This window comes from Leucopleurus acutus (assembly GCF_964270905.1).
Source record: "Leucopleurus acutus genome assembly, chromosome: 20".
NCBI lineage: Eukaryota > Metazoa > Chordata > Mammalia > Artiodactyla > Delphinidae > Leucopleurus > Leucopleurus acutus.
Genome location: NC_139162.1, coordinates 18,633,084 through 18,655,536, shown reverse-complemented (window position 1 = coordinate 18,655,536; position 22,453 = coordinate 18,633,084). Strand labels below are relative to the sequence as shown.

The following is a 22,453-nucleotide window of genomic DNA, read 5'->3' as shown; positions in this document are numbered from 1 at the left end:
GGAAAAATTTTCTCCCCACATATTGACCTGATAAACACCTTCTCACCCTTTAGACCTTGAATCAGAGATTCTTTCTTGTTTTCTTTTATTATATTTTATTTTATTTCATTTTTATTTGGGCTGTGACGCCAGCTTGCAGGATCTTAGTTCCCCAACCAGGGATTGAACCCAGGCCCCCTGAACTGGAGGCACAGGGTCCTAACCACTGGACCACTGGGAAATTCCCAGCAGAGATTTTTTCTTTCTTTTTTAATATAAGTTTTAATTAATTGATTAATTAATTAATTTTTGGTTGCGTTGGGTCTTCGTTGCCGCGCGTGGGCTTTCTGTAGTTGCGGCGAGCAGGGGCTACTCTTCATTGCGGTGCACGGGCTTCTCACTGCAGTGGCTTCTCTTGTTGCGGAGCACGGGCTCTATGCGTGCGGGCTTCAGTAGTTGTGGCACGTGGGCTCAGTAGTGGTGGCTTGCGGGCTTAGTTGCTCTGCGGCATGTGGGATCTTCCCGGACCAGGGAGCAAACCCGTGTCTCCTGCATTGGCAGGCGGATTGTTTGTTTTTTTAAAACATCTTTATTGGAGTATAATTGCTTTACAATGGTGTGTTAGTTTCTGCTGTATAACAAAGTGAATCAGCTATATGCATGCGTATATCCCTATATCCCCTCCCTCTTGCGTCTCCCTCCCACCCTCCTGATCGTACCCCTCTAGGTGGTCACAAGGCACTGAGCTGATCTCCCTGTGCTATGCAGCTGCTTCCCACTTGCTAGCTATTTTACATTTGGTAGTATATATATGTCAATGCTACTCTCTTACTTCATCCCAGCTTACTCTTCCCCCTTCCCGTGTCCTCAAGTCCATTCTCTGTGTCTGCGTCTTTATTCCTGTCCTGTCCCTAGGTTCATTAGAACCATTTTTTTTTTTTAGATTCCATATATATGTGTTAGCATACGGTATTTGTTTTTCTCTTTCTGACTTACTTCACTCTGTATGACAGGCTCTAGGTCTATCCACCTCGCTACAAATAACTCAGTTTCGTTTCTTTTTATGGCTGAGTAATATTCCATTGTATATATGTGCCACATCTTCTTTATCTATTCATCTGTCGATGGACACTTAGGTTGCTTCCACGTCCTGGCTATTGTAAATAGTGCTGGCAGGCAGATTCTGAACCACTGCACCACCAGGGAAGTCCCCAGAGATTATTTCTTAAGGGAGGCCCTCCTCAACCCCCATGAGTCTCTTTCCTGCTGACATAGACTCCCACAGCCTTATGTAACTGCTCCTTCATAGCACCATACACAGTTTTAATTTCACACATATTTGTAAGTTCCCTTTCTATAACATATTTGTAAGTATCCCTTTCATCATTTTATCTCTAGTGCCTACCAGTGCTTGACATATCTTAGGGGCTCAGTAAGTGTCTGTTGAATAAATAATTGGAGACAGAGGACAAGGCTTAGGAGGGAAGATCAAGGCTTTGTTTTCTACATGTTGAGTAGAAGATGCCCTTAAGACATCCCAGTGGGGATGTGTTTTGAGCAGTTGGTGTGAGGTTGGGATGCCTTTGGAGATGATCATGGCCACTATTTTAAACCATGGGAGTGAATAAATTTGTGAGGGAGGATGTGTGAAATTAGAAGGGAAGAGTGCCCACGACTAAGGAGCAACCTGAACCTGTGAGGGGAGGAGGTGAAACCAGCAAAAGAGACTGAAAAGCAGGGGTAGAGAGAAAAACTGGGAGAGTGTGTGGTCGACGAACCCAGGGAGGAGAGAGATCAAGGAAGAGGGGAGGCTCAACCATGCCATGTGCTGCTAGCAAAACAAGATTGAGGACAGGTCAGTGTCTCGTAGATTGAGCAACTTCGAGGTAATTGGTGACTTTAATCAGAGCAGTTTTGGGAGAGTGGCAGAGGGGGAGGCCAGGCCAGAGTAGGCTGAGGAGTAAAAAGTTAGTTAGCAAGCTTTGTGGTTTTTAGAGGGGACCATGTTTGCTTAGAATAAATAAATTAACAGTTATCTCTGGGACATGGGATTTTGATTTTCTTCGATTTACTCCTGTTGCTCTACCTTTAAAATATTTTTAGAATGTGACCACTTCTCACCACCTCCCCTGCTATCTCTCTGTCCTGAGCCACCATCATCTCTGACATCGGTGAGTGAAGAGCCTTCTAACTGATCCGCCTGTGTCTACCGTGGCTCCCACAGTCTGTTTTTCATACAGCAGTCACCGTGATAATGGGGAATGTGATCAGTCATGCCACTCCTCTCCTTAAAACCCTTCACTGGCTCCTATTGTGAAGAGCTAACAAAGCCCGCAGAGCGTCCTACAAGGCCATTCGGGGTCTGACCACTGTGTCCTATCTGCTTACTGCTCTCCATCCATTGTGTATCTGACTTCCATTACTCTCTTCTCCTTTCTGTGCTGCAACCACAGTGGCCTCCTTCCTGTTCTTCTAACACACCAGACAAGCTCCTGCCCCAGGGTCTTTGCACTGGCCCTTTCTTCTCCTGTGCACTCTTCCACTAGATACCAACTTGGCTAACTCAAATCTCTGCTCAGATGTCATCTTCTCATTGAAGCTTATCTGGGCTTCTCTATTTAAAATTTTAACCTTTGGGGATGAGGTGGGGGGGAAATGGGTGAAGGTGGTCAGAGGATACAAACTTCCAGTTACAAGACAAATACATTCTGGGATGTAATGTACAGCATGGCAACTATGGTTAACAATACTGTATTGTTTCTTTTTAAATTTTATTTATTTATTTATTTGTTTATTTTTGGCTGTGTTGGGTCTTCGTTGCTGCACGTGGGCTTTCTCTAGTTGCAGTGAGCGGGGGCTCCTCTTCGTTGCGGTGCACAAGCTTCTCATTGTGGTGGCTTCTCTTGTTGCGAAGCACCAGCTCTAGGTGCGCGGGTTTCAGTAGTTGCGGCACGTGTGCTCAGTAGTTGTGGCTCGCGGGCTCTAGAGCGCAGGCTCAGTAGTTGTGGCGCACGGGCTTAGTTGCTCCGCGGCATGTGGGATCTTCCCAGACTAGGGGTCGAACCCGTGTTCCCTGCACTGGCAGGCAGATTCTTAACCACTGTGCCACCGCGGAAGTCCCGGTAATACTGTATTGTATCCTGAAAGTTGCAAAGAGAGTAGATCTTAAAGGTTCTCATGATGAGAAAAAAATTATGTGAGGTGATAGATATTGTCTAAACTTATTGTGGTAATCATTTGGTGATATATACATATGTGAAATCTTTATGTTGTACAGCTTAAACTAATACAATATCATATGTTAATTTTATCTCAATGAAACTGGAAAAAAATTTTAACCCATCTGCAGTTTTTAATCTCCTTTCTCCCTGCTTTTTTTTTACTCTATATCACTATCAATTTTCCATCATACTATGTAATTTATTTATTATGCTTATTGTTTTTGCCTTTTTCCCCACTGGAATGAAAGCTCTACCAGAGTAGGAATCTTTGTCTGTTTTCTTCTCTAATGTATCCCCAAAGACTAGGACCGTGACTGGTACAGAGTAGACACTTAATAAATATTTGTTGGATGCATAAATGAGCATGCATTATTTTTACGATAAAAGAAAAGGAAAACCAAATACTATGTGTTGGAAAGAAGAAGGGAAGCCTTCTCTGGATAACAGAAGAGATTTTCTCCATTTGAATTTCTGACTCTCTTTCTTTAGGAATGATTGTGAACAGCCTCTCTCTGTGCTACCACAACAAACTCATCTTAGCCCCTATGGTTCGGGTAGGGACTCTCCCAATGCGGCTGCTGGCCCTGGACTATGGAGCGGACATTGTGTACTGTGAGGTAAGGGGCTCCTGATCTTCCTGGAGAGCTCTTCCACAGGTGCAGCCTCCCCATCTGTGGGTGGGAGCTGTCAGGAGTCAGAGGAGGCAGAATGGGCTCTCCCTTCACAGGTGCTCACTGAAGGCAGCAGAACACAAACATGCAGGAGTCCTGTGAGCCCTGCTGAGGACCAGGAGGCTGGGCAGCACGGAGGCATTGTGGGACACCTGGGCCAGGTGGCTAGATGAGCATCGTGTCAGGTCACTGCTGTGGCCCCCATAGGAGTTAATACACATTCAGTACATGAATGAGTGAACTCAAGATCAGGAAGAGGAGGAAAAGGACCAGATTCAGGCCAGGGAAGCTGGATGGGGTTGCTTTTGGGAACCATAGGATTTTCTGGTGGCAGTAGCTAGTGGACCAGCTACTGGCCGGCTGCTGTGGAGAATATTAAGACTTGAGACCCAGGTTTAGAAAGCATCTTCTAGGAAAAATAGAGTTACAGGAGTAGCTGATATTGGGTAGGGACTGGGAGCGGTGGTTCTCAGTTGGGCATGCATCAGAATTATCTGGGCAGTTTCCCCCGCAATCCCCAATCCTGATATGTCCCTCTAGTTGGTGTGAGAGGTTAGAGAAACTACCCCAGTGCTTCTGATATTTCCATCTTTAAGAGCCACCGGCGGTGGGGTGAGGACTGTGGCTATAAAAGGGAAACACAGGGAATCCTTGTGGTGGTAGAACTATTCTGTGTCAACATCCTGGTTGCGATATTGTACTACGGTTTTGCAAGATGTTACCATGAGGAGAAATTGGGCAATGGGTACATAGAATCTCACATTCTTACAATTGCATGTGAACCTCCAATTATCTCAAAATAAAAAGTTTAATTGAAAAGAAAGCCACTGGTGTAGGGTCTTCCCTGGTAGTCCAGTGGTTAAGACTTTGCGCTTCCAATGCAGGGGGGCCGGGTTCGATCCCTTGTCGGTGAACTAGATCCCACGTGCATGCCGCAACTAAGAGTTCGCATGCTGAACTAAGAAGCCTGCATGCCACAACTAAGAGCCCGCATGCCGCAGCTAAACATACCGCATGCTGCAACTAAACACACCGAAACGAAGATCCCGCATGCCGCAAATGAGACCTGGTGCAGCCAAAATAAATAAATAAATATTAAAGAAAATAAAGTTTAATTGAAAAGAAAGACACTGGTGTAGGGACTTCCCTGGTGGTCCAGTGGGTAAGACTCCGCACTCCCAATGCAGGGGGCCTGGGTTTGATCCCTGGTCAGGGAACTAGATCCCACAGGCATGCCACAACTAAGAGTCTGCATGCCGCAACTAAGAAGCCTGCATGCTGCAACGAAGATCCCGTGTGCCGCAGCTAAGACCCAGTGCATCCAAAATAAATAAATAAAATAATAAATAAATTTTAAAAAAGAAAATTACCTGATTAGGGGACAGCTGTGGCACATAGATGTGAACACTTGAGGGGTTAATGGATTGAGGAGTAAGCAGCAAAATGAGGAAGTAGAAATAAGTCTGCTGACTACCCCCCAGAAATTCAAGAGCTGAAGGGAGGAAGTGTATAGCTGGAGGTGAGGGAAGATGGGTGAATGGAGTTGTTTGTTGGTAACTTGCTTGTTTGTAGCGTAGGAAGAAGGGCTTAACAATGAGGGGAGGCCTGAAGATTTGGGGCATTAGGGGGATTTGTAGGGCCAGGTCTTGGAGGGGACAGGATTCTTGACGAGGTGGTAGGACCTGCCTTCCACTGAGATAGGGCAAGGAGGAGAGGGTGAAGATGATGAAAGGGAGGGAAACTGAGGGGTTTTGCCTGAGAGACTTGTTTTACAAGATGTAGGAAGTCAGTCTTCTGTTGGAAATGAGGGTGGCAAGTGTGGGCTAGGGACCTGAGGAAAGGAAGTGAAGGTGTTTTGGTCCTATTCCCATAGGGAGTGGGCACTGGGAGATGTGCCTGGCAGGCAGGTGGGCACAGTGATACTGGTTTGCAGCTTTATAGGAAGGAGAGCTTGAGAAGCCTGGCAGGGGGATGCCCATGTCAGGGATTGGCATGCCAGTATCTACAGCAGGGCAGGGGCAGAGGTATCTAGGGTGCTGACAAGGTGAAATGGGAAGGAGGGAGTATGTGTTGTCCAAAGGTGGGAGTCAGAAAGGGATTTTCCAGAGTTTAGGGTCACAGAGACCCAAGACCTGACTTTTAAGTGGTTTGTCGAAGTAGAGGTGAGGAGGTCCCAAACATGTGAAATGGGCTGTTAGTGTACATCCATAAATCTTCCAGGCTGCCAGAACGTGCCTACGGCAGGGAGGAGCCTGTTCCCAGGGGCCAGTCCCAGGGGAATGTGGTAGTGTGCTGAGCATATTCATCTGGTCATTCAACCCTTGAGCCTGCACTCTGGCCCCAGGGTGGTCAGCCATGGGTTAGGTATAGCCTTTCCTGGCCAGCACTCTCCTTGGCCTCCAGAAAAAACCTCTTGGATTTGGAAGGGGATTGAGAGGAGGAACTATGATGAATCAGGGACTCAGATTCTGAGGTCTTGGGAACCAAAAAGATGAAATCCCAGAGAACAGCTGTTACCTTTCATTACTTGTGATTCTCCTCTACCCCAGGACAGAGGGTGCATGATAGCTCTTCATCCACTTAGTCCATGTTTACCAATAGGGTCCTGTGGGGTGACTCAGACTCAAGGATGAAGCCCCCTGCTTCTTCCCTGCTGCCCCAACTCCATCTCTGTCCAGCTGTAGCCCCCGCATGGTTGCTTCAAGGCCCGGGATGTATAGTGTCCCTCTTCTCTCTACCCGTGCTTCGCATACTGTCTCCATCAATTATTTGCTTACTCTGATGACCCTTCATGTCCCTACTCTCCCTAATCTTGTGCTGTCACGAAAAGTAAGAGTGGGTCCATTGAGTGCTAACCCTTTGTTTTCAGATTCATTTATGTCTCTGCGGTGGCCATCCTGCTGGTTTCTTCTCTTAGACCAAGTGGTGGTAAAGCCTTCAGGCCTTTAAAGCATCAGCTCACCTGGGCTCAAACTTATTCTGGGGTAAGATTCTGAGGGTTGCTAAAATTGAGGAAAAGGCAGTAGTGCCTACATTGACATATTCAGCTTCCTTGGCCTTTACTTTTGCTATGCGAGCAGCATTTTTCTGGGACCCCAGAGGGTGGAGTTGTATTCACCTGGAGATACTGTGGAGTGAGACACCAGGATGGAAGTGAGTGAGTGTATGACAGCACGGTGTCTGCTCTAGACAGCCACTATATGTTTATAGCCCTGGGGGAATCAGTCTGTGATGAGGTCACGGAAGCTGGGTAGTGAGAAACAGAGCTGACCCGCAGATTCCGGATGCTTCATCAGCTGCTTTGTTGAGAATTCTTAGGGTTGTTTTCAAGCACTTGGGAAGTCATGGTCCCAGGATTTATGCGGTGACTTCAGAATGTGACTCTCCTAATTGGTCAAAGCTTGGTTTTCCTCATGATTGTGACTAATCCATTCTTCCAGGGCTCTTGAGTTTGGAGCAGAGTAAATACTGATTAAAACCCTTTGTATGTTTGATGAGCACTTGCTCTGGGAGAGTCAATATAGCTTATGAACAAATTAAGGGACCTCTGCCAGAAGAGACCTAGGCCCTTTACCCAGACCTAGCTGCTGTGGAGCAGAGGCCGGTGGACAGGCCAGCTGGCCCCTGCCTGTGGTGAGTAGGTCTCTGGGAACTGGGCCCTGAGTACTGGGAAAGGCACAGCATGGCACCTGGTGCCCCCTGGTGGATCCAGAGTTGCTCTGCAGGCCAGCTGTGTAGATGAACTTACTGTGTTCCCCTGAGGTGACCCATCTGTGGGTTAGATCGTCAAACCACACCATCCACCTCTCAGGACCTCGTGTAGGACCTAGGGCATACCAGGCATACAGGCACCTCCTTAAAACGCCTGCAGAACCCTCAGCAGTTGGAGGTGAAGAAAGGATGAACCAGCTCAGCAAAGGTTAAGGGAGCAGTAGTCTGATTCCCCACCAAGGTCTGCCCTATTGACAGAGTTTTCTAGGGGTTCATCAGATGTCACTTAACTATTACTTTTTTTAAAAAATTTATTTATTTTATTTGTTTTATTTTTGGCTGCGTTGGGTCTTCATTGCTGCGTGCGGGCTTTCTCTAGTTGTGGAGAGTGGGGGCTACTCTTCGTTGCGGTGCATGGGCTTCTCATTGCGGTGGCTTCTCTTGTTGCGGAGCATGGGCTCTAGGCGCGCGGGCTTCAGTATTTGTGGCTCGTGGGTTCTGGAGCGCAGGCTTAGTAGTTGTGGCTCACAGGCTTAGTTGCTTCGTGGCATGTGGGATCTTCCTGGACCAGGGCTCGAACCTGTGTCCCCTGCACTGGCCACCAGGGAAGCCCCCTATTCCTTTTTATAAGAACAATGGATGGACAGACCATGAATTGTCATACTGAGTGAAGTAAATCAGACAGAGAAAGACAAATATCATATGATATCACTTATATGTGGAATCTAAAAAAATGGTACAAATGGACTTATTTACAAAACAGAAATAGAGTCACAGATGTACAAAACAAATTTATGGTTACCTGGGGGAAAGAGAGGGGGATAAATTGGGAGATTGGGATTGACATATACACACTACTATTTATAAAATAGATAACTAATAAGAACCTACTGTATAGCACAGGGAACTCTACTCAATACTCTGTAATGACCTATATGTGAAAAGAATCTAAAAAATAGTGGATATATGTATATGTATAACTGATTCACTTTGCTGTACAGCAGAAACTAACACAACATTGTAAATCAACTACACTCAAATAAAAATTAAATAAAAACAAAAAACCAAAAACAACAGGACTCCAGTGGCCCAGACGTGAGAGGACACCTACCTTTTAATAGGCAGGATGAAGGGAGAAGGCAATATTCTTAAGAGACTGTGATTACCAAAATGGGTACTTAAATTTTTTTGTGTGGCAAAAAACACATAACAAATTTTACCATATTAACCGTTTTTAAGTGTACAGTTCAGTAGTTGTGAAACAGATCTCTAGAACTTTTTCATCTTGCAAAACTGAAACTCTATGCCCATTAAACAACAACTCCCCTCCCCACAGCCCCTGGTAACCGCCGTTCTACTTTCTGTTTCTATGAATTTGAATACTTTAGCTACCTTATGTAAGTGGAAATATGCAATATTTGTCTTTTTGTGACTGGCTTATTTCACTTAGCATAATATCCCCAAGGTTCATCCATGTTGTACTATGTAACAGGATTTCTTTCCATTTTTAGGCTGAATAATATCATATTATGTAATATGTATACTACCTTTTGCTTATCCATTCATCTGTCGATGGACATTTGGGTTGCTTCTATCTCTTGGCTATTTTGAATAGTGTTGTGAATGTAGGTGTGCAGATACTCCTTTGAGATCCAGCTTTCAATTCTTTGGGATATATATATATATATATATATACCCAGAAGTAGGATACTTTCATTTTTTGAGGAACTTCCATACTGTTTTCCCTGTCTTTTGCACCATTTTACAATCCCACCAGCAGTCCACAATTTCTAAAATCTTTGCCAACACTTGCTATTTTTTTTTGATAGTACCCATGCTAATGGGTATGAAGTGATAGCTCATTGTGGTTTTGATTTGCATTTCTCTGAAGATTAGTGTTGTTGAGCATGTTTTTATATGCTTCTTGGCCATCAGTATATCTTTTTTTTTAACATCTTTATTGGAGTATAATTGCTTTACAATGGTGTGTTAGTTTCTGCTGTATAACAAAGTGAATCAGCTATATGTATACGTATATTCCCATATCTCCTCCCTCTTGTGTCTCCCTCCCACCCTCCCTATCCCACCCCTCTAGGTGGTCACAAAGCACCGAGCTGATCTCCCTGTGCTATGCAGCTGCTTCCCACTAGCTAGTTATTTTACATTTGGTAGTGTATATATATGTCAATGCCACTCTCTCACTTCTTCCCAGCTTACCCTTCCCCCTCCCTGTGTCCTCAAGTCCATTCTCTACGCCTGCATCTTTATTCCTGTCCTGCCCCTAGGGTCATCAGACCATTTTTTTTTAGATTCCATATATATGTTTTAGCCATGGTATTTGTTTTTCTCTTTCTGACTTCACTCTGTATGACAGACTCTAGGTCCATCCACCTCACTATAGATAACTCAATTTCGTTTCTTTTTATGCTATGCCTATTTTTAAATTGAGTTATTTGTCTTTTTATTCTAAGAGTTGTAAGAGTTCTTTATATATTCTGGATACTAGACCTTTATCAGATATATGATTTGCAAATATTTTCTCCCATTCTGTGGATCGTCTTTTCCACTTTATTTTTTTTAAAAGACTTTAGTTTTATTTTTAAAAATTTTATTTAAGTATAGTTGATTCACTTTGTTTTTTTTGTGTGTGTGTGGCTGCATTGGTTCTTCGTTGCAGTGTGCGGGCCTCCCGCTGTGGCAGCTTTTCTTGTTGTGGAGCATGGGCTCTAGGTGCACGGGCCTCAGCAGTTGTGGTGCGCGGGCTCAGCAGTTCTGTGGCATGTGGGATCTCCCCGGACCAGGGATAGAACCCATGTCCCCTTTGTTGGCGGGTGGATTCTCAACCACTGCACCACCAGGGAAGTCCCTGATTCAATTTATTGATAGTATCCTTTGATGCAAAATTTTTTTGCATCAATGCAAAAATTTTTAATTTTAATGAAGTCCAATTTACCTAATTTTTTCCTTTGTTGTTTGTGCTTTTGGTATCATCTCTGAGAAATTATTGCTTAATCTAAGGCCACAAAGATTTATACTTAGGTTTTCTTCTATGAATTTTATAGTTTTGGCTCTTACACTTAGGTCTTGGATGCATTTTGAGTTAATTTTTTTTTTAGTTAATTTTTGTGTACATTATGAGGTAGGGATCAAAATTCATTTTCTTGCATGTAGATATCCAGTTGTCCCAGCACCTGTTAAAAAGACAGTTCTTTCCCCAATAAATTGTCTTGATACTCTTGTCAAAAATTAGTTGGTCATAGATGTTTTGGTTTGTATCTGGACTCTCAAATCTATTCCATTGGTCTATGTGTCTATCCTTATGCCAGTACCATACATCTTGATTATTATAGTTTGCTAGTGGATTTTGAGATTAGGAAGTGTGAATCCTCCAACTTTATTCTTCTATTTCAAGATTGTTTTGTCTATTCTAGGTTCCATATGAATTTTAGGATCATCTTGTCAATTTCTGCAAAAATGGCAGCTAGGATTCTGATGGGGTTTGTGTTGAATCTACAGACCAGTTTGGGGAATATTGCTATCTTAACAATATTAAATCTTCCAGTCGTTGAACATGATATATCTTTTTTTTTAAATAATATTTATTTATTTATGTAGTTGACTGTGCCGGGTCTTAGTGGGGCACAGGGGATCTTCGTTGCGGCATCCGGGATCTTTAATTGTGGCATGCAGGATCTAGTTGCCTGACTAGGATCGAACCCAGGCCCCCTGCATTGGGAGCGTGGAGTCTTAACCACTGGACCACCAGGGAAGTCCAGATATCTTTTCATTTATTTAAATCTCCTTTAATTTCTTTAAACAATATTTTATAGTTTTTAGTGAATCACCTCCTTGGTTTCTGGCTGTCATTGTTTCTCATGAAAAATCAGTTGTTAGTCTTATTGAGAATCCCTTGTACATGGTAAGTCACTTCTCTCTTGCTGCTTTCAAGATTATCTCTTTGTCTTTGATTTTCAGCTGTTTGATTGTGATGTGTCTAGGTGTGGATCTCTTTTAAGTTTAGTCTACTTGGAGTTTGTTGAGCTTCTTGGATGTGTAGATTAATGTTTTTCATCAAATTTGGGAAATTTTCTGCCATTATTTCTTCAAATATTTATTCTATCCCTTCTCTCCTTTTGCAACTCCCATTATTCATTTTGGCAGTGATTTTTTTTTTTTTTGAGTGGGCAGTCACACAGTTTGTCAATCTGAGTTTATCTGTGTTTCTGAAAACAGAGATATACCAAAGATTCTTTAACCAAACTGGAGGTTAAAAGACTATGAAGATAGGTCAGAGATGGGGATGGAAAGGTAGAATGGAGAGACACTGGTGATAAGCAAGATCAGCTCAGATAGAGAAAGCAAGCCAAGTGGAATGGAGGAGATGAAGGCAGCAGGATGTAATAGGAACATAACATGTGACAGACAAGGAAGAATAAGCCCGTATATAATAAGGCAGTTTAAAATTAAATGCTGTTCAAACATTGGGTAGCCATATGAATAAAAAGTGACTTAGAAAGGGCCTTAATTTTCAGATAAGTTAAAAAGCAAATTAGTTTTAAAAGGAAGAGAAAAACCAATCAAAATTATATGCTTTTTCTTAAATTTATTTATTTATTTATTTTTGGCTGCATTGGGTCTTCGTTGCTGCACACGGGCTTTTCTCTAGTTGTGGCGAGCGGGGGCCACTCTTCATTGTGGTGCGTGGGGTTATTGCTGTGGCTTCTCTTGTTGTGGAGCATGGGCTCTAGGCACGTGGGCTGCAGTAGTTGTTGCACATGGCTCAGTAGTTGTGGTTCGTGGGCTCTAGAGCACAGGCTTAGTAGTTGTGGCACACAGGCTTAGTTGCTCCGCGGCATGTGGAATCTTCCCGGACCAGGGCTCAAACCCATGTCTCCTGCATTGGCAGGTGGATTCGTAACCACTGTGCCACCAGGGGAGCCCTATAATTATATTGTTAACTGTGATGGAGATAGATTTGGGAACTAGAAGGCATTGTTTGTGGCAAAATTGGAGTTGTCTCTTCTATAGAAATAAAATGATATGTATGATAAAAATTGAGGAAGTGATATTGATAAAGGAAAAATATTTGTGATAATTGAGACAGAAAAATAACATCCCATTTGACAAAAGATAGTTTTTTTTCTGCACAACTTGTATAGATGTAAAAGGCAGTTTGGTAGGAAGATGCCTGGATGATACACTCTACCACGTGGAAAAACAATGTTTGTTTTCACCAATTAAGGAAATGCAGTGAAAAAAAACCTGTGAGGTTCTACTCTATAACCAAAGAGCTAACTAAAATGAATAAAATTGGTAAACAATAGTGTTGGTGTGTGGGTGAGCAGGCACATGTGTGGTTTTATTGATGACAATTTAATTTCTCCACTTAACAACCAGGTGAGCATCTGCTTGCATGTAAGGCATTGAAGTGGCTCCAGCAGATGTTCAGTGAGCACTAGCAACGTGCTAGGTGCTAGCGATGCAAAGATGAATGAGACTGTGTCCAGGTCCCAAAGTCTCTTTCAGTGTAGTGGGGAGACAGAAAAGAAAATAAGACCATTCAAGGGCCATTTTGCCTCAACTCCTCCTCTTGGGGCCCTGAGGAGGCCCTGGTCAGCGTCCTCAAAGCCCACCTTTATGTGAAGCGAGAACCTTCCACAGGGCGTTTGTTGTCTAATGGTAAAGGTATGACAGGTGCATCTGTAACTAGCATACAAAGAGGAAGTGGTCAGCCTGTGAAGGTAGACTGGGCAGGGGGTTTGAGGAATCCCAAGGAGGACAAGTTACTGCTGGCAGGAGTGGGGGCCCAGCAAGGTTTTGCCTCACTTTCCCCTGCTTGTTCTTAGCCGAAGCTCAGCCTGGCTGCAAACCTTCTTTTTATAAGCACAGGCCACTCAGTGCTGCCCACTTGTCCACCTGCTTTCTTGCCTGCCCCTGCAACCAGGATCACTGCCTACAGGGGCTCTGTGTTGGGGTCTGTCCGTCCCTTGGGACACCACACTGATTCTTGGGGCTTGGATGCCAACCGTGCATCCATACTGCTTGGTGGTGGTGATTTGTGTGGTCAGGCCTGGTGAGTGTCAGATACTTGATGACCTGGATGCAGCATAGAGAGAATAGCCACAGAAATACCTAAAGCATGCTTTTTTTTTTAATTCTTTTAAAAAATATATATCATTTATTTATTTATTTGGTCGCACCAGGTCTTAGTTGTGGCAGGCGGGCTCCTTAGTTGTGGCTTGCCGGGCCCCCTGCATTGGGAGCTTGAGTCTTAACCACTGCGCCACCAGGGAAGTCCCATAAAGCATGTATTAACCTGGATGGTGGATATGTTGGGGGGAGCCCCATGGATGCCATAGGACACCTTTGGCCACTTTAGCCCTAAATGCTCCCATGAGGGAGCAAAGGCCATTGTGCTCACCTGGCTGGGGTTGTGACTTGCTGAGGCTTATAGGGAGTCAGTATGGCGATGAGTTCCAGGGCTGAGTTTCTATCTTCTTCTGGTCTCCCAGAACCCCTGGGCAGGAGCTTCTGGGCAGTGTGACAGGTTCCTGGCTCTTCAGATCTGTCTTCCACATCTATTGAAATGATCACTGAACAAAGCAGAGCAGCCTTGTCTCCCACCAAGACGTAGAGAATGTCAACCCTTTAGGAGACTTGAATTTCCTTTCGTTTTTTATGATCCTGGTTTTGAAGAACTCCCTTTTTCCTTTCTTTCCTTAGTCTTTGAATATCTCCAGAGCTGAGGAGCTCACCCCTTTCATTTCCACATAGTGTGACCCAGGTTGAATAGGGGTTTTAGACTTTTCTTTCCTGTGTCAATCTCAAATCTTCCTCCCTGTGCTTCTGTTCATTGGCCCCACTTTTGTCCTTAGACGTTTCCTGGGAGCCCTTCATCTTGCCATTTGCATATGGATGAGGTGGGAGGTTCTTTGAGAGGATGGGCTAGAGCTGAGACTAGTAGGTGAGAAAAGTCCAGGTGTCCACATCCTAGGCTATTGTCTGATCTCTGATTCCCTGAGTGGCTCAATCCTTCTAGGCCCGAGACTCTGCAAGGTCCCTGGGAAGAGCAGCTGATGGAGGGGAGCTCACTTAGGCCCATGCTTGCCATGCTTGGTTGGGGAGGACAGCACTACGTGTCCCCAAAGCCATGATTTGATGTTGGTAGTAGGGTGACAGGCAAAGTAGCCCCCATCAGGTGTGTGATGAAGGTCTTCCCCACTATGCCCAGGACCTATGTGTCCAGGACTGACATGTGCCCTCTGATTCCTCTGCAGGAGCTGATTGACCTCAAGATGCTTCAGTGCAAGAGAGTTGTCAATGGTGAGTGCAGCTGTGGTCCCAGGACTGTGTGTATGCCCAGTCATGCCCAAACTGTGCTACCACTGCCCTTGCCTGGGTGTCAGTTACCTCCAGGGTCCTCCTTACCTGTGTAATTTTGTGGATCACATGCTCTCTTTTTTTTAAAGATACATTGATTATAAGCCAATTTTTTAAAAAGTAATTAATTAATTAATTTTTGGCTACCTTGGGTCTTCATTGCTGAGCATGGGCTTCCTCTAGTTGCAGCGAGTGGGGGCTACTCTTCGTTGCAGCGCGCAGGCTTCTCATTGCGGTGGCTTCTCTTGTTGCAGAGCACAGGCTCTAGGCGCACCGGCTTCAGTAGTTGCAGCACGTGGGCTCAGTAGTTGTGGCACACGAGCTTAGTTGCTCCGCAGCATGTGGGATCTTCCCGGACCAGGGCGTGAACCCATGTCCCCTGCATTGGCAGGTGTATTCTTAACCACTGCGCCACCAGGGAAGTCCCCACATGCTCTCTTGAGAGTAGTCACTGCTCTCCAGAGACCATGACAAATAGCCAGATGTGAAACAGGCTGAGAATGCCTTCTACCCACAGGCTTGCTGACATATAAATCACCAGGTTTCATAGTACAGGAGGAACCTTTGGGGTCAGGATGGCTTCAGCACTGATCCTGGCTCTGCCTCTCGCTAACTGTGATCTTGGGCAAGTCACTTGACCTCTCTGCCTCAGTTCCTTTAGCTGTAAAAGGAAAATTATAATCCCTGCTTTACTTAAATTACAGGGTTGGAGTGAAGATCAAATAAGATAAAGGACATGTAAGACCTTTGCAAATGGAAGTGGTTGTGCTGAATTATGGTTTTGCTTATACTTTATTGATGAGGCTGATTCTGCTTTGATGAGAGTTGTAGTATTGTTTGAGGTTTTTGAAAAGTATACACGCTTGTGAAATCTTAATATAAGTTCACTAGAACTTTTGTCAATTTTGTCTTTTGTTTTAGATTTATATTTTCTTTGTGTTATGAAAAATTCAGTGTTATAGATGTATATAACCTAAAAAATGAAAATCCCCCATAATCCCATATTTGAAGAGTAATCACAAGGAGAATTAACATGTACTTTTTACACATTTCATAAAGTGTGTGTATAAAAATATGACATGTTTATATATACTCTCTCCCCTATACACACACACACTTGGGATCATGATACACGTTTTGCCACTTACTTTTCTCTTCTTTTTTTTGGCCGCACTGCGTGGTACACGGGATCCTAGTTCCCCGACCAGGGATTGAACCCATGCCTGCTGCAGTGGAAGCGCAGAGTCCCAACCAGTGGACTGCCCTGGAAGTTCCTGCCACTTACTTTTCTATTAGGACAGTTTCCCATGTCAATACCTATAGACGACTGTGCCAGAATTGATTTCGCCAATGCTTTAACAGGGGTTTCAGTATTTTGATGTTAAACAGAAAAGCATAGTATAAACACACTCAGTTTTTGTCATTCTTCTCACAGACTGCTTACTGCCAGTCATGAGAAGTCTCTGCTGTTGGTGATCACTTCGATTACCTCTCCCAACATGTCAGTGCTGTTACCCCACCTTTTTAACCTTCTAATCTGTTTGTTGCTGGGATGATAATAACAGCTTCCCTTTATGGAAGTGCTTTACGTGCATTAAAGATACCATTTATTTCTCAGAATAGCCTTTGAGATAGGCATATTCTCCCATCTGCCACATTGGACCCTTACATGTGATAGTCATCTTTGAAAGCTAATAATGTTAGTACCTATTGTAGAACTTCATTATGAAGAGCATGAGAGATTCTTGTTGTTTGCAATAGTTATGTTCTATAAAGTTGCTAAGAACACCAAATTAGCGAATACAGAACCATTGTTCTGTATTATAGGGGAAATACAGAGTTAGGTTCCTGTAAGCCTCTGGTCACGCTCTTTCATTATGTATTTCAGATCAATATATAACCTTGTTTTATGTGTCTTTCTGTTTAAAGACACATTATTTAACATATACTGTTAATTCATTAACATCGAACTCACAACCAACAGCACTATGATTTCATGCCTGAATAAAGCTTGTCTAACACATGTATTTTCTCCGTAAGGCACACCACAACTTTCTTATGCTTAGGAACACTAGATAGCACTTTAGCAGTATGATTGGGGCCATTTTAAACATTGAGATCACCAACAAAAAGCACAAAAATGCAAAAAAAAAAGTGGCATTAAATATACCACCATAAAGACACTTGTTTGCAGGATGAGAGCTGAAACAAGAAGGCAGAATGTTGCCTTGTTTAACCTCAGCTGGGAATGTGTGCATTGGTGACAGAAATTTTTTGCAGCCTGTGAATGACCATGAAAACACCACAAGTGTTGATTTGGGGGTTACAAATAAATTTAGCAAGCAGGCAAATTTGCAAATACGCAACTGCAAATAATGAGGATTAACTGTAATATCGTAAGTCTCCACTCACAGTACCTAGCACATGATAGATAAGTAATTAAGAACAGCAACTTTGCTGAACTTCAGAGTGACATCTTCTGGGAAAATTTGGGCAAAATCTGAAGCAAAAAGATAAGGTTCCTCTTATCTTTGTACATCTTTTTTTTCAATGTTAAAAACATTGCGAAATGTCATTTGCAGCAACGTGGGTGGGCCAAGCGATTGTCATACTAAGTGAAGTAAGTCAGACAGAGAAAGACAAATATCATATGTTATCACTTATATGATATCACTTATATGTGGAATCTAAAAAAATGATACAAATGAACTTATTTACCAAACAGAAATAGAGTCACAGATGTAGAAAACAGACTTATGGTTACCAGGGGGAAAGGGGTGGGGGAGGGATAAATTGGGAGATCGGGATTGACGTAGACACACTACTATATATAAAATAGATAACTAATAAGGACCTACTGTATAGCACAGGAAACTCTACTTAGTACTCTGTAGTGACCTATATGGGAAAAGAATCTAAAAAAAGAGTGGATGTATGTATATGTATAACTGATTTACTTTGCTGTACAGCAGAAACTAACACAATATTGTAAACCAACTATACTCCAATAAAATTTTCTTAAAGAAATGTAAAGTACAGATGATTCCAAAGATTCATGAGGTCACTTGTAGCTGAGCAGAAAAATTTCTTCTAAAAAGGTCATTTCTGGGTTTATAGACTGAAGGAAATGTGGGAAAAAACTCAATTATATATGAGAAAGATATTCACAATATATTGTATCTTGCATTATTTTGAGGGTTCCATAATAAAGTAAACATTGCAGAAAGAAGGAATCCAAAGCAATGAATAATTCATTAAAAAATCTTTTTCTAAAAAAAAAAACTACAAAATGTAAACACCATGCAGAGAAAGTGCATAAAACACAGCACACAGTTTAATAAATAACTGTAAAGCGAGGGACCATGTAACTCACCATCCTTAGGTCAGGGAATAGACCATCATGAGCACCTCAGAAGTCTCCCACGTATACCCTGATTTCTCTCAAGTATAGTGTACTTCTAGCATCCCGTTTTTCCCTTCAAGGTGATACTTTTGTTGTGTTTTCTTCCAGGGGTTAGGTGAGGTTGAACCTGCTTCTTCACTGAGTGGCCCTGTGTGTTTGTCTTTTCTTGCAGAGGCGCTCAGCACAGTCGACTTTGTTGCTCCCGACGACCGAGTAGTCTTCCGCACCTGCGAAAGAGAGCAGAGCAGGGTCGTCTTCCAGATGGTACCATATCCCGGGACAGAGCACATTTCCCGTCTCATGCCTTGTGCCGGGCCAGTGTTACACGCCTGGGCTCCATTGCACAGTGGCCTTCAGTCTTCCTGAAGACCCTGCTTTAAACAGTTTTCAGAGATCTGCTCATGAGCGATTACACTGTTGGAGATGGTTTAAGCTATTAGCAGTCTGTTACGTGCCTCCAGTCTCAAGTTTAATTTAATTTAATTTAATTTCCTTCATTGTAGGGACTGTCTATTTGGCATGACTTGTATATTTTTATTCCCTAGCATTGGTTGTTCAGATCATGGTCTTTGTTTTGTGTAATCTGTATATATCTCCCATAAAAAGAAATTAAGTTTCTTGAAGAGTAGTTAAGATTTGTGTTAGGATTGTAGTGATTCTCTAGTTCTCTTCTCTCACTTTGGGCATTTCTTGGTATTTTTTCAGAAATACTTCCTGAGTGATGTTTAGGTTTGTAAAAAATTGATAACAATGAGTAGCCTTACGATAAAGCAAATATAGCAAAATGTTAATTGTAGAATCTAAGTGGTGGGTATATGAATGTTCACTATAAAATTTTTCCAACTTTTTTGTATGTTTGAAAGTATTCCCAGCATTGATGACATTTTCTCAGCCTTCCAGGTCCACTTTGGGCCTCCAACAGTGAGCTAGTCCCGTGGGCTAGCTGTTTGAGAGAATGCCAGCTGGACTTCACTTGCTGATGTGTGTGTGTGTCTGTGTGTGTGCATGGCGTGCCTGAGTGTTTGTCTATGCATGTGGACCTGTATCAGGGCAGTGGTTGATATAGCCTCTTGTGTTCCCAGGGGACTTCAGACGCAGAGCGAGCTCTTGCTGTGGCCAGGCTTGTGTAAGTTCTTCCCTGTTTGGTACTGTCTTTGCTTCTCTTGTGGGCTGTGAGGTCTTACTGTTCCTGGGGACTTTGGCGGTGACCACCCTCCTGCTTCCTAGTCCACTACTTTCTGTTTCCAGGTTAAAAGCCTCAGGTTCCCTTCTCTATTTGTTGCATCCAAGGGCTGCCCTGGGACTCATGTGAACGCACTGTGTCTGGACTCCAGAGAACCTCTGGGTGGGAGCCTATTTTTTAGTGTTTATTTGTGAGATTTCCTTTGCAGAGACTCTCATGACTATGAACTCTGAGGTTTTAAATCTCATGAAGTGTAGGTAAGACTTACTGTTTCCTAAATTAATGAAGGCAGGAGAGTAATGTGGTTAAGGAGAGGGGCTTTAGACTTAGACCTGGGTTGGAATTCTGGCTTTGCTACCTGCTGACTGTGTGACCTTAGGTAAGTTACTTAACCTCACTGAGAACTTAGTTTCCTCATGTATAAAATGATACCAATAGTACCACCTCCCTCTGGCGTTATAGGGAAAGGTAAATGAAATGATGCATGTAAATGTCTTTGCAGTATGTGGCACGTAGTGAGTGTTTAGTAAGTTGTTAGCTATTGTTATTAATTACAACAAGGGTGAGAAGGAGCTTGGGCAGTCCTTGCTGCTGGTCACAGACTGGTAACTGTGTATGTAGCAGATGATGAGGAAAGGGTCCTTTCTACATCTGAGACTTGTTTGGAGGAAGCCAGCTGTGCAGCCTAGCATGCAAAGACAGTCCTCCACTTCCTCCAGAACCAGTGCTCTGGGAAAGGGCTTTTGTGCTTATGTCACTTTTGTGCATTATGGCTTTCACTACCCAGTTAGAACTGGAACTCTGGGATGGGGTGCAGTGTGGCTGTCATTCGATATTCGAGTTATCTGATACAACTCAGAACTAGCAAAATCCTCTACAACTAGCCCTTCCTACATGTGTGAGCACGTTATGTTCTTCCTCTGGAGCTCTACCCAGGAGGATAGGCGGTTGCACATTTTAGAGACAGGATTTTTCAGCTTCTGTCTCTGAGGGTTGGTGTGTTTTAGAGGGTCAGGGAACATTAAGAATTTCATGAGCACAGACGCATACCTTTGACTTTATGTCCTACCCTCAAGTTGAATATTTATTATCTTTCCTCCTTCATGTTTTTCCAGAGAAAATGATGTGGCTGGTATCGACGTCAACATGGGCTGTCCTAAAGAGTATTCCACCAAGGTAAACTGATTTTGTTATACTCTTCACAAATATAGGGTGCAGATTAAAGGAGACTGACAAGAGGTGATGACTAAGTACAGTACCTGAGTCTGGACTAGATCCTGTACTAATGGGCAAAATGCTCAAAAGGATATTATTAGATCAACTGGCAAAATTGGAATATAGACCATGGTAGGTTAGCTAAAAATACTGTATCAGTGAAAATATATGAAGTTGATAACTTCTGTGGTTATGTAAGAATATCCATATTCTTAGAAAATACACACTGAAATACTTAGGGGTCAAGGGCTATGATATATGTAATTACCCTCAAATGGTTCAGGAAAAATTTTCAATGTGCACACAAACATATACATATATACATAAATAAATACACACACACACACACACACACACACACACACAGCACTTGTGCCCAAGTAATAAAACAAATGATGTAAATGTTAAAAGAAAGAATAATGTGAACAGGGCTTTGTTTTTTCATGAATAAAAATAGAGGATGCAATACATGTGTCCCCACTGTCATATCAGAAGAGACCAGACAGGACTGCTATGAGCTCAGAGAAAGCAGCAGAAGGGCAGCCCTTAAACTCAGGATCCTGTGGGGAAATGTAGTCCTTGATGAGGAGGTTTGGGACTCTGCAGGCAGAGGGAGTGGCACAAGCAGGGACCCAGAGGCCCATGTGAAGTAGAGGCAGGGAACCTTGATTTGACCAGAGGGTTGGGAAGTGGGTAGTGAAGAGGAAGCAGAGGAACACAGGATTGAAAATCTTGGTTGGGACCAGATTAGCTGAACTTCGATTTTAAATGCCTCTGATCTTTTTCGAACAGAGAAGGCTTGTGATCAGAAACTTAGTTTCTTCCCCCAGGGGAAACCAATGTTACTAGTTGCTTGTGTGTCTTTCCAAATATATTCTATAAATAGAAATACTAATCTGAAAGCCATGTGTCTAGTGTATTCAAGTGGAAAGAGGCCAAAGGTCAGGATACAGATGTCGGAGATGAGTGTTTTGGGTCCACAGGAGAGAGCAGGGATGGAGACAAGAGAAGCCAAATTGGAGCAGACTTTGATAGGATTTGGCTGGCAAATGATTGGACTGGGAGTGGGAGGCAGGGTGAGTGGTGGGGGTAGAGGGAGGAAAGACTGGCAGCGAGTCAGAAGAGATACCTCCCAGTGTGCCGTACCAGTACATGCCAGCTGAATATCTGCTCTCTTCTCATGGTTCAAAAACCGAAGTCATATTAAAAAAATTAATTGAATAGTTTTCCCTCCTTCTAAGGAGGGAGAGTTCTTACTCTTTATCCTTTTGAACCTTTAAGATTTTTAATATGTTGCCTATTCTAAAAAGCAAGTTAAGAAGTTAAATAGAAAGGGAGGAAGGAAGGAAATACCAATTGGAAAAGCCATTGTTGTCGAAGGGGCAGTGAGACTGGATTTTAGATCCTGTGATTCAACAAGGAAGGGCTGAATCATGTGTTAGGTGAAGAACAGACGGAGTCAGGGTGAGTGGCCAGGGCTTCCTGAAGGCCTGTAAGGTTTGTATCTGGAGGTAGCCCAGGGCTGGTAGCTCTGTTCTTTTAGTTCTCCTCTGAAATGCAGGCTCAGTCTGCGCTGGTTCTCTCTGGTTCTAATGTGTAGTTCTTCAACATGAAATTAAACTGTAATAACTGAATTTAAACCTTCTGAGCACATTCCTTGAGCATTCATTAGTACGTAGTCTATATACTT

The 22,453-nt window shown here is 43.2% G+C and overlaps 1 protein-coding gene across 3 annotated transcripts in view; it reads left to right on the top strand.

Moving 5' to 3' along the window:
- Nucleotides 1-22,453, top strand: part of DUS2 (dihydrouridine synthase 2) — a 41,110-nt gene that overhangs the window by 3,125 nt on the left and 15,532 nt on the right. For all 3 annotated transcript variants that reach the window (XM_082862670.1, XM_082862669.1, XM_082862668.1), the window contains 5 exons: nucleotides 3,690-3,817; nucleotides 14,860-14,905; nucleotides 18,538-18,629; nucleotides 19,448-19,491; nucleotides 20,664-20,724. In XM_082862670.1, coding sequence (XP_082718796.1) covers nucleotides 3,692-3,817; nucleotides 14,860-14,905; nucleotides 18,538-18,629; nucleotides 19,448-19,491; nucleotides 20,664-20,724 — 369 coding nt within the window. In that variant the 5' untranslated portion in view covers nucleotides 3,690-3,691. The remainder of the gene's footprint in view (nucleotides 1-3,689; nucleotides 3,818-14,859; nucleotides 14,906-18,537; nucleotides 18,630-19,447; nucleotides 19,492-20,663; nucleotides 20,725-22,453) is intronic.